The sequence below is a fragment of the Anarhichas minor genome, unplaced genomic scaffold (genome assembly GCF_050575085.1).
Source record: "Anarhichas minor isolate MPS153535 unplaced genomic scaffold, ASM5057508v1 ptg000040l, whole genome shotgun sequence".
Lineage (NCBI taxonomy): Eukaryota > Metazoa > Chordata > Actinopteri > Perciformes > Anarhichadidae > Anarhichas > Anarhichas minor.
The window spans coordinates 1,785,256-1,797,400 of record NW_027466486.1 but is presented as its reverse complement, the minus strand read 5'-3'; the positions used below and the strand labels follow the sequence as shown (position 1 = coordinate 1,797,400).

Genomic DNA, 12,145 nt, shown 5'->3' with positions numbered 1-12,145 from the left:
TATATGCAGAGCAGAAGAGCAAAAGTGACAAGCGCTTTGAAAGACACTAATCACATGGTGCAGCCACTCTGAATGTACATTTCCTACAGCGTGATCCTATTCATGTTGTATATAGAGAGGAACTCAATGAAAAGACAGCGTGTGGCTGGCTGTAAGGATGCTGCAAAAACTAGACATGTTCTCCGAATCCTGAGACACCCACAGTCTGTTCAGAGCCAGTTCTCTCCCATCACGACAGGATTCGCTTTGTGAATGGAGAGAGTCGTGATGAGGGTGTCATTAACACGGCAAAAAAAAAAGAAAAGCTAGGACAATACTGCAGATTATGTGCAGCTGCAAACCTCATCCTGTGAATTAGATGCACGACTTCAGTGTGACATGGTGCCATTACAGCCTCTACATTAACTTCTGCTCAGTAAATACTTCCTCCTTACGTGACTTTACCCAAAATTCAATGCAAATGTAAGATACTACTTTTTATAAGCGCAAAGCTCAAAAAACTATTGTTATTTTCTCTGTATTGTTTGGTCATATTTTATTTGCAAGTGAACACACTCCACAATTAAATGCATATTATTGATGAGACTAATTACATCATTAAATACTACTTTAGTGCAATTTTGAGGGAATTTGCTTGTGTATTACATTTGCATTTTGTATTTCTTTGTACTTTATCTCCACGATATTTTCAGAGGGAAATATTGTAGTGTTTACTCCACTACATGTATTTATTTGACTGCTGCAGTTATTCTACAGGTAAAGATTTTAAATACGAAACTTGATGTTAGATTAAACTACTACAGACTGCCTGAGCCCCACCTGCAGCCACAGGTAGAACACATGACACACCACTGAATTTGTTTTGATTTTATGTGACGGCTGGACACATGCCAAAATCTATTTCTATAATAATTTGTTCCGAAGCTGCTCTGAATACAACAAACCGACTCTTCCCCCTGATTTGAATGGATTTGATCGCTCCTCCTCAGTCATTTGTGGTAAACTTTATAATTTACACGACTATAAATACTTCACCCGCTTTGACCATCCTCCTCAGTTTCACTCTGTGCCATTGGGTGAGAACAACTGGGTGCTTCTATGAATAGGAGTCCTTGGCTTTGAGCTACAGCTAAGCCATATTTATCAGAGGTCTTTCTCTTAACATGGAGCTTACACAGTAGAACAAAGGCTTTAAACTCACGTAACGACTTATAGTTGAACTTCACCTCTAAGTTTGAAATCCTGCCCAAATGGCAAGCCTTTATTCTACTGCAAAGTGAAAACTGTAATTTCACAGTGCATGTCCTTTAGATACTCTGTGTGCCAAAAAAGCAGTGAATGCAGAGACTGTCTATTGACGGAGTCCGTCCACAGTATGGAATTGCAGAAAGCTATTATTAGCCTCTAACAAGCCGAAGATGAAGTTGAAGCTAACTAACTGCACTGCAGCTGAGATCCATTATGCTGTATTCGGTATCTAGAGGAGCGGCACTAAAATGGCTGATACTCAATGTGCAGTGAAGGTCAAGTCGCCCATCTCTATAAATATAATGGTCTGTCCCCCAGGATGTTCCACACTGCTTTGGCATTTCCACCATCTAAAGCTCCACCGCGGCTCTGCTGACCGCCTCAAATCTGCTACAAATTTGCGTGTGATTGAATGCCACATAGGCACCCGACTACTAGCAGGCCTCTAATGATGTTAGTGGTGAAACCGATGGGAGGAGGGGTGAGACGGAGGGGACAACACACACACACACAGAGAGAGAGAGAGAGAGAGAGAGGGGGTGTTTATGAATGGAAGGAATGAGGTTTTCCTCTCTGCTGGCTGTAGTGGCTGTCATGTGGCTGACTGCGATATCATTTACAGGGGACACTGAACACTGCAGGTTGAACAAAGAGCTGATACAAACACCCATAACTATTAGACAAACCCTGAATCCTGCAGGTCTACAAATCTCACTTGAAGCCTCATTAATTCTTTCCAAAACAAAAAAACAACGCCACTTTTGATCAGTCGACCACCGTTTAATTCCTCCGCCAGCTCTCTCAAACCAGGCGTACTTTGTGCCATTATCACAGCAGTACCTGGGGGAAAAAAAGAAATCTTGACATGATTGTGTGTTTCCATGGCAACCATGCCAACGTCTGTAGCACTTTTCCCGGTTCCTGTCTACATATATAATTACCACCACACATTACAGCACCAAGACTGCAGAAAAGAAATGAGCACACGGGCTTCAAGCACACAGTGCGTCATTATGTGATCATACAGGTTATAAATTATTGTGCTGATGGGTATTAAAATAGAGATAGTTTTAATTAGAGTAACATCAAATATAAAGTAAAGGCAAATCTTCTCTGGGTCTTTTAATATAAAAGAAACTATATTGATAGTTGATTAATCATTTTTTAAGCAAAAAAGCCAAAAACTTGTTCCAGGTCTCAAATGGGAATATTTGCCGTTTTATTTTTAGCCTTCTAGAACAGTGAACTCAGTATTTTGGGGTTTGGACCAATGCTGAATTCTTTCCATAGACGATTAATCCAAACAATTAATAGTTTAAATAACATGCAAATTAATAGATTAGTCTTCTGTGATATTAAACTAAAGATATTTGAGTGTGGGACACACTTTCAATGGTGAAAAAAATAATCAATTAATCTAGAAAAGTCAACAGATTAATATTTAAGGAAAGATAATAATTAGCTGCAGCTCTAAATTAGAAAAAAATGTTAATCTTGTTAGTTTTTGTTTGTTAGTGTATTTTGTATTTCCCCAAATGCTTTAATTTGGGCAACATAACACAAAACTACGTCATGATGTGATCAAATCCTCACGATACAATTCAACTTAAAGTCCATACATTGTATTAACCTTAAGCTTAAGTTGTCTGCTCCTCCTCATTCTACAAACATGAACATGGGATACATTTGTGAGCTTAAAAATGAGTGGAACTCGCCAACTTTCACAAAAATGTGGCAGCTCTACTGCATGTATAGTCTACAGTCCACTGTACATTTGTCCTCACATGATTTGCATCCTCACGTCTTTCTGTTGTTGTTGTTTCGGGGATCAGCTGTCATGCGGGGTCCCAGGCTGGGGGATAGCCTACCGAAGGGGGGGAAATGCACGGACGTGAGAACCCCTTACAAACCCCCCATCTGCACGTCATGGAACATTTGCAGAACAGGGACCTCCCACCTCAAAGGCGTGCAACAGAGAGCAGACACAACAGTGAGACCTGCCTGCACCGGACGCACCATCTTAGGTGACTAAATACACCTCTTTGTATCGCGGATCGGCGGCGGCAGGAGGCACATAATTACGGCTTTAAAACCCAGTATGGGAGCAGCTGGGAGCAGAGGCTCACCAGTCACTGTGCAGCGCGCAGATCACTTCATTCCACAGACATTTGTTCCGATGCATGACAGGGAGTCCTGTTTTCCTGGGTCGTCCGTGCACAGCAGGGGAGAAGAGATCATTTTTGCGCCGTCAGCGTTCTCAAAAATGTCACGCAGGGCCGGGGTGTTATTACAGATGTGGGCAGCAAGGGGGCGCTAACGGGACGCCATACATTGTAGTAATCCAGGAGTGAGACGGTCAAACTGATAAACTCAAAATATTTATTAAAACATATAAACATACACATGCAAATATTAGATTAGTAAAAAAAATGGTGCTTGAAGACTTAAATTAAAACATTTCCTCACATGTAAAACATTCACCACAGCACTGATCAATGCAGCAGACTGCATCACAATCACATACAAATATTTAGGCTTAAAAATAATCCCAAAGTGCAGAACAATTGTTGAATGATGCATATACTATTGGTCAACCTAAAATGACTGATGTAAAAGTTTGTAATCAATAAGCGGAATCTGCAAAGTAACTAATGTTGAATAATTAATAATTTGAAGTACAAAGTACAATATTGGCTTTCAAGATGTAGTGGAGCAGAAGCATGAAGTGGCATAAAATTGAAATACTGACATAAAGTACCTCAAAATTATACTTAAGTACAGTACTTGAGTAAATTTACTTCATTACATTCCACCATTGGCGCTAGAACAAAACACATTTTTATGTGTGCGACTCAGTTCAGTACATTTTATGTACGGTGTTCAGTGTTTAAATATATACAGTACAACGTCGGGTCCTTCTCTCGGCCTGCAGCTCTGTCAGTTCCTCTAGAGCTGATCTGGTTTCCCTTTAAGTGGCACCTGTCAGCTTCAGTGTCCAGGCCCACTGGCAAGGCATCTGGTTGATGGACAGCTGGGGGAGGAGAACCCGCAGCCCGCTGGGCTTAACAGGCTCCCACTTCAGAGACCCATGGCCGACAAGCACCACCTTTTTTTTGAACAAAGGCAACACATGAACAACGTTGACAGAACGAGAGAAATAGAGAAATAGAGAGAGCTGCTCTGTGAACGAGTCAACCTCATTTCCCAGGATGCAGTGCAGTTATTGGACATTGCAGCAGCGTTAGACCGCTATATTGAGCCTTTAATTAAATACTGGCTCCGTTAATACGATGGAGGTTCTTCTCTGACCACAGCTACCAAACCGTCTGAAAAACCAGCTATACATTTGTTTGTTTCTTTGCCGATTTTATTTATTTGTGTCATCAATTTATGCTATTAGATCTGGAACTATTAGTAAATTATCTGATTAGTCAATTCTTAACTATTTCATGAAGTTGTTTAAACGTTTAATACTTTTTAAGCAGTTATTCTTTGGTTCCAGCTTCTCCAATGTGAGGATGTGCTGCTATTTCTCTATTTTATTTAATATAAATTTTATTTTTAAGTCTATTTAGGTTTTTACACTGACTCTAAAAACAGTTTTCACTATTTATTTCATTACTTATTTATGAATCAATTAATTGAGAAAATAATTGTTGGATAAATTAGCAATGAAAATAACAATTATTTGTAGCCTTATGTGCTTTCTTTATGTAAACCGGTGACATGCATACCCGGAGCCTCTGTACCACTGAACAGTACAGTGAGTTATAGTTATAGCATTAAGCGGCTGCTAACTCTGGCTAGAGAATGTCGTTATTGTGAGGTAGGCTGGAGAGCTCTACTGTCCTAAACATACGTAATATATGGCATTAAAATAGTCACATCTAACAGATATTATTGATTATCAGCAACAAGAAGTATGCTATTGGTGACTTCAGTTTAAAAACATAAGTGGCTGCCTTCAAATACCATTTAAATCAAAGCCTAATCAGAGCTGATACTAAAAAAACAACACAGAACATGAACAAATATTTTTTAAATCCCTAAGATATGGCTTTTTAAAGAATCAACCAAGTAACACACTGAACCGGGAAACCTTGCAGCTAAAAGATAAACTTATTGGTAAACAATGTATGTAATGGAGAGATGACCTCAAACATATCTTTGGCATTTCTGTGCTGCAATTTGTTGTTACTCAGCAGTCATGATATTATAACAATGATTACTCGACCAAAGCTCTCGTCTTACCTGAGTCTGTCCTTGAGTAACCACAGGTTCATTCAGAATCACAGATCCATTGTTGGGCCACTCCAGCAAAAGAGCAAAGATGCTCTTTTGCTGTGGTCTGAAGGTGTACCTGTAATTACATACATATAATTATTCACCATAATACAGGCCTCTGTATGAGCTTAGAAAACATCATCAACAGTATTTGATCTTATTTCACTTTAGGGAAAAACTAAAGTTATCTATTCCAGAGAAACCCACCAGACAGTCGGAGTGACGGCGTCCTTCTGAACCCGCCATGCTGTTGTGTTGTAGATAGACTCCCCGTTGACCTTCAGCCACTGACCCATCTGCCTCAGACGCTCCTCAAAGATGGGAACGATCCTTCCGTCGTGTGTCGGGCCGATGTTCATCAGCAGGTTTCCCCCACAGGACACCGTCTCCACCAATGACTGAAACACCAGGTTGGATTTTATAAATTTGAATTTTATTGCACAAAGCTTCTGAAAGGTTCTCTCTAGAGCCAGTGTAGAAACATGTTGGTGCAACATGGCATATGTAGATATGAAGGAATCCTTCTGAGCTAATGAAAACACAAGGAGTCTTAGTTGCAGGTCATTATACACTAATTAAAACTTAATTATAAATATTATATTCCGTTTCTACTAACAGAATCCCCAAAATGTTACACGCTGGCCCCTTAAGCTAAATCCTCAATACGTTTAATCAATCTTTACGTAATAAAACTGTATTCAACTCTCACCGCTACAAGCTGCTGGGTGGTGAGGTAATCACTGAGAGGAGCGTTGCGTCTGTAACCCCAGGACTTTGTGTCGATGGTCATGCAGTTCTCCCACTTGTGTTTGAGCAGGTGTCCTGGCTGGTAGCGATCAGCGCAGGTGTAATATCCGCCGTGTTTGCAGATGGAGCCATAGCCCCAGCGATCATTCGTCACCACCGTGTCTCGTACGGGACTGTGAAGACATACAAGTTAATATCCCGCTGGCTGTGTAAAAGGATAAATCTAATAAAACATACACTCACTGTACGAATTCATAACTACCTGTCATTATAGAGCCAGGCTAAGAACCCTGTGCTGTTCCAGTACTTGTCAGGCGCATCTCCGTCCCCATCAGACCACAGCACCTCCGGTTTGTACTTGACAATGAGCTCATAAAGTTCAGGCAGAGTTTTAGTGGTTGGAAAGTAGTTTGTCGTGAAGACATTGGCAGCGTCCTGTTCAAAGAGCGGATTAAACCACTCAAAGAGAGAGTGATACAGCCCTAAATGCAGGTCACTGTTAGCACGGAGGGCACTCGCCACCTCCTCTACCAGATCCCTTTTCGGTCCAACATCCACTGCGTTCCAGTTCCAGGAGTTTTTTGAGCCCCAGAGTGTGAAACCTGAAAATACAAAGATAAAACAATACATCTCCTGAACTGCAGAAAGGATGCAGCGTGGCACTAAGACTCAAAATATGTGGAATTATCTCCTCGTTTTAGTGCTCTGAAATGATCTGACCATGAAAATAACTTAAACTAGAAAAAACAAAGGCAGGATGTCGATCATGTCTTGTACCTTCATGGTGTTTTGTTGTCAGGACGATGTACTTGGCCCCCGATGAGGCAAAGATGTCCGTCCACTCTTTGGCATCAAAGAACTCAGCGGTGAACAGCGGCGCAAAGTCTTGATACTTGAAGTCTGGAGGATAATTCTTCTTCATGAAGTCAACATACGGCTTTGCTTTTTGACCCTGCCAGTACTTCCTGGAACAGGAAACAGACACAAAACAGACTGAAGGAAGACGAGCCACATTTGTTTCCTTCGATGTGATGCATCTCATGAGGAGGCCCTCTGTGATATTATTCACCGCAGAGGTCGGGATCATCAGCCCTCAACACCCGGGAATGTTGTTTTAAAAGTTCTGCAGCCAAATTCATAATTACAAAACATTTACATATGAAGAGCCAAGTTAACAGTCATAGTTTATGATGAATAAGCATCCAGCTATAATAAAGTAAATTATGCTGGTTAACTGTATGTTACAGTTATTATGAAATACTGTGAGATACCGTACATTTGCAGCAATTCATTACATTGTATGATTAGGTTACCTGGATATCAGCAGCAGTTCCCTAAACTCCCCCTGTCTGTAAAATTTAAACCATAACATGAAAATGTTAAATGCAAGAAACCCAACAAAACTCACCAGAACCACTCGCTGCCGAAGCTCGGGACAGAGAAGACCCCCCAGTGTATGAAGATGCCAAACTTGGCCTGATCGTACCACTCTGGCAGTGGTCTGGAGTCGATAGACTCCCAGTTCGGTTCGTATTTTGTTGTTCCGCCGGTGCCGATAAACAGCATTGATAACAGGAAAGAAACTGTTAAACTTCCCATTTCAGGTAAAACAAATCACAACAATCTCGAGAACCGTGTGTGTGCATGAACAAGCTCAAGGGTAATGTTTAAAAAAAATCACATGATAATTCGAAAATGCATAACAGGAACAACTTCTGAACATCAGGTGACGGTAATGTGGAATACTTCTTGATGACAAGTGGGGATGCTTGATTTGTTCACCGTCGTCAGTGCACCGAGGAGGTTCAACCGTTCAACCAATCAGACGGAATGGAGCGCCTCTTCCCCGGGCAGCGCTGCGTTCTACATCGCGCGCTCCTTCGAGCTGTACGCATGCGCGTTCCGCCTCACTTTGCGGAAGTAGGTTAATGTTTTGAACAAATACGTTACCCATGCATGGCTACGTCGACTGCCACTGTCATATCTCTGCGGGGGATTTTGACAAGGTATGCTCACACTTTAAAAGGACACGAGAGGATTTTTATATCTGATATATCTTCTAATGTGTTTGTTTCTCTGTTCGTTGTCAGGACATAGAGGAGGTGGTTGAGAATTCAAAAAAGGTGAGCACGTGTCCGCTGAGAAGCATTTGTCCACAATAGTTATTGTGGTTTTAACTTTTGCTTTTATTGTTTCCAAGGCTGGGTTGTTGGCTCTGTTAGCCGTGGCCGAGCATGCTGGGGAATTTGAGAAGATTATTGAGTTGTCACAAAGGTAGTTATTGGAGCGACATGATTTTAATTTCACTTGTCTCTTTGTTTTCTGACGTTTTCACTTTATTTTTCTAGGTTTCCAGGTTTCATTTTTCCCTGCCTAGGAGTCCATCCTGTTCAAGAGGTTTCCCCAGAGCAGCAGAGGGGGGCTTCTCTCCAGGTGGGCTCGAGTTTAAAGGGTCATCTCACCCAAATTATTACAAACAAAACATATTTCCTCACTCACCTATAGTACAGATACAACGAAGGTCCTGACCGCCATCCTCTCTGATCCACACTATGGATATGTGTGTGTGCTCGTGATGAACCTACATTTTCATAATCTTTCTCCATTTTGTAATTCTACGAATGTAGCTTTAGTTTATATACTGTATATTATGTTTTTGCATGTACTATTAAAACATTGGTTTTTACACACCCACAGTGTTGGGGTGGTGGCAGGAATCTCAGTGACAGATAACTCAAAACCTGGACAATTCCATGAGGGGTCAGTGAGAAAATATGTTTTTTAGTAATTTGGGTGAATTTCCGTAGTTGTCACGTTGGAGTGAAGGAATTAAGGATGTTTTTCCTTTTCTCTCTGCAGGATCTAGACGCAGCTCTACCCATAATAGAGAAATACAAAGACCACCTTGTGGCCATTGGGGAGGTAATAATCAGTATCTCTGATGTGACTTAATCGAACAGCAGTTTGCTGTCCTGGCTTTCTTTTGTGTTAACCGTCTTTTTCCCATCTGTTGCTTTAGGTTGGTTTGGATTTTACACCCAGATACGTCAGGGGTGAGACTGACAAAGACAGCCAGAGGCAGGTCCTCATTCGTCAGGCACAGATAGCCAAGGAACTGGATCTCCCTCTGTGAGTCTTACTGTAGAAGATATACAATTTTTATTTCAGCTTACCAAGTTAGTGTATGTCCCAACATTATATCAGGTGAAAAGGCAAAAGCAATAAAAAGAAAAAGGCGCCCGTACACTGATTAGATGCTCTGCAAAAACATTTACGAGTATCATTACGTCTTCATCGGGTACTTCATGTCATAACGTCGTCTAATCAGTGCCGTGTTTCCTGACAATATTTCAATTTAAGAAATCCACTCACACACAATCCTTGACTTTGAGGAATCATTTAATACATATGAACAAACGACTATTAGTGGCGTTCCCTAAATTTGATAAAATGTGCAGAAGTTTTTCATCAAAAGACTTTTTAAAGACCTTTTAATATAAGTATATGCATTAACATAAAATACATATGTCCTCTAACAAACATAATATTTGTATGTTTATTTAATTTCTAGGAATGTTCATTCACGGTCTGCTGGAAGACCCACCATCCAGCTCCTGAAGGAGCAAGGTAAACATTAAAGTTCAGACTCTCTTGTGTTTACTTGAGTGGTTTGGAAGTTAACTGCAGTTCCTCTAAAATGTCACTAGGTGTCGAAAAAGCCCTGCTTCATGCTTTTGATGGGAAGCCATCTGTCGCCATGGAGGGAGTGAAGGCTGGATATTTCTTCTCTATCCCACCATCCATCATACGCAGTGATCAGGTACAACAGAGCACCTGGTCTGGTTAAATGTACTCCGTATCACAACCTGTTCAAACAAGCATTCTGTTTACTGACTCATACATATTCCTATTTGTCATTTATGTGTAAATAAACACATTTATTGTGAAATTTGATTTTACAGACACTGTTGCAAATTGTATGAATGAATGTCTTTGTCGTTTGTATATATGAGCAGCTAAACTACTTACAGTCTCATCAAACAGCACTGACATGTTGGCTTGTTTGACTATCACATTGAATGTTAATGATTGATGATGGTTATTTTGTGTTTTCCACCAAGAAGCAGAAACTCGTGAAACAGTTGCCGTTAGAGAACATCTGTCTAGAAACAGATTCACCTGCTCTTGGTCCAGAAAAACAGGTAAAATGTTTTTTACTCATTTGCATTGCATGTTATATTTTCAGGAGGATATTTGCAATATAAAGCTTTTTATTTGATGTACATATTTGCAACTAAACTACAAGTTTTAGTCACACACACACACACATGTCTTATCATTCTTGTTCTGTGTCCTGAATGCAGGTGAGAAACGAGCCAAAAAACATCTGTGTCTCTGCCGAGTACATCAGCAAGATTAAAGGAGTGTCGCTGCAGGAGGTGATGGAGGTGACGACACAGAACGCTCTCCGACTCTTCCCAAAGATAAAGTCTGCCTTCAGACCCTGACAAAGCCTTAAAAGTTTATTTCATCAGTATTTTAATGTGGTAGTCTGATTGTCCTGATTGTTCAGATGTCCTGAAGTGTATGTAAATCAGAGTCTTAAGCTAAAAACACCTTCATGTGAACTATAACCTATTTATTTATCTCCAATAAAGAAAGATAAGGTAACAATCTAACACGCATGTTGGATATTTTTCATGTGTGTGATACATCTGAAACATCCAACATTTCATAAACATGTTACAAAAACAACAGCTGACATCCGTGATCATTTAAACATTCATATCATTGTAAAGTGAATAATCATGATATGCCACTGTTATTTTTTTATATTTCCCATCAACAGATGTAAACAGAGCAGTGATATCATTAAGTTAATAATTTCACTGGTCACTTGTGCTATTTATATCAATGTTGCTGCACATTCTCTATAATTAAAAGGTGATTCGTCATGGACTTAACATCAGCTGCTGTAGCTAAACTCTAATGAATGGATCAGTGGCAGTTCACAGCTGGATGGGGTATTGCTGCCTTCAAGTGCTCCTCATGAAATCTCACCTTTGAGCTCAGAGTTTCACCCTACTGTTTGGTGCTTAAAATGTGTTTCACTGCTGCTAAAACTCGTTTTCATTTGTTTTATGGAAAGTTTTAATCCCATAGAATGATCTCAGAGCTGATTTAGGGTAATTTCCAATCTGTCAAACATTTTGATTTTTGATTCTTTTTTTATACATATTTAATTAGCATCACTGGAGGGAGCTTGAGAGCCAATATTTTCGTTGACAACTACTTTTATAATTGTTCCCACCATCAAACACATTGACACAGCCCCACGTACCAACTGCTGGCAAGTATTGTCTTAAATATCTGTGTATCAGCTCTCAAAAGACAAAATAGAAGCAGTAAGTCATGTGCTTAATATAATAGTATACTTAATTATTAATTCTAAGTCTTTAACTCTCAATACTTAAATGCTACTGCATTTCCACAATATCATGAATAAGGTAGTGAAGGTTTGTTCCCAGATTATATTTATTACTTGTTGCCAAATTAAATTCAAACAATAAGCACAGTTTCATTTTTTAACAATTAAACAATTATTCAAAAATAAAGTTAACATATTTACATAAACTTTTTTTTACATTGTATTAGGTTTCACAAAGAACTGCAGATGTATAATCTATCTATCAATCTATATATATATATATATATATATACACGATTTACTTACATAAATGCAAGGTACTTGAAGTTATTGCTGTCCAGATGACTTGTATTTCTACAATTATAAATCAAATATTTTTAGCTTTAAACTTCTATTATTATTTTGAAAAGAAATGTTTTGGTTCATCTATTTCTGGAA

General features: G+C 39.6%; 2 protein-coding genes across 4 annotated transcripts; one reads left to right on the top strand and one right to left on the bottom strand.

The window, feature by feature from the left end:
• Positions 1–3,607: 3,607 nt before the first annotated feature.
• fuca2 (alpha-L-fucosidase 2) lies at positions 3,608–8,029 on the bottom strand. Its single transcript, XM_076108332.1, has 7 exons — positions 7,688–8,029; positions 7,057–7,244; positions 6,542–6,881; positions 6,242–6,452; positions 5,740–5,930; positions 5,500–5,608; positions 3,608–4,354 (listed from the first exon to the last, which is right to left on the bottom strand). Exons 1-7 carry the CDS (start codon positions 7,876–7,878, stop codon positions 4,217–4,219), a joined length of 1,368 nt encoding a protein of 455 aa, XP_075964447.1. The 5' UTR covers positions 7,879–8,029; the 3' UTR covers positions 3,608–4,216.
• Positions 8,030–8,163: 134 nt separating this feature from the next.
• Positions 8,164–11,034, top strand: LOC142968039 (putative deoxyribonuclease TATDN3). Of its 3 annotated transcripts, none has more exons than XM_076107756.1 (10): positions 8,164–8,285; positions 8,370–8,402; positions 8,480–8,553; positions 8,628–8,712; positions 9,139–9,201; positions 9,299–9,408; positions 9,851–9,906; positions 9,987–10,099; positions 10,407–10,481; positions 10,644–11,034. In XM_076107756.1, the coding sequence occupies exons 1-10, from the start codon at positions 8,232–8,234 to the stop codon at positions 10,785–10,787; spliced, it is 807 nt and encodes a 268-aa protein (XP_075963871.1). In that variant the 5' UTR covers positions 8,164–8,231; the 3' UTR covers positions 10,788–11,034. The 3 variants fall into 3 exon arrangements, with proteins under 3 accessions (XP_075963871.1, XP_075963870.1, XP_075963869.1); XM_076107755.1 differs by having other exon boundaries at positions 10,404–10,481; XM_076107754.1 differs by having other exon boundaries at positions 10,401–10,481.
• Positions 11,035–12,145: the final 1,111 nt, after the last annotated feature.

Bases quoted from the DNA above. Each gene is read 5' to 3' on its own strand.
- LOC142968039 (XM_076107754.1), top strand. From the start codon at position 8,232: ATGCATGGCTACGTCGACTGCCACTGTCATATCTCTGCGGGGGATTTT. The intron at 9,409-9,850 runs GTGAGTCTTACT...TTTAATTTCTAG, and splicing joins AAGGAACTGGATCTCCCTCT to GAATGTTCATTCACGGTCTG. The intron at 10,482-10,643 runs GTAAAATGTTTT...TCCTGAATGCAG, and splicing joins CTCTTGGTCCAGAAAAACAG to GTGAGAAACGAGCCAAAAAA.
- fuca2 (XM_076108332.1), bottom strand. From the start codon at position 7,878: ATGGGAAGTTTAACAGTTTCTTTCCTGTTATCAATGCTGTTTATCGGC. The intron at 6,882-7,056 runs GTACAAGACATG...TTGTATTTTCAG, and splicing joins GACAACAAAACACCATGAAG to GTTTCACACTCTGGGGCTCA. The intron at 6,453-6,541 runs GTAGTTATGAAT...ATGTCTTCACAG, and splicing joins GCCTGGCTCTATAATGACAG to TCCCGTACGAGACACGGTGG.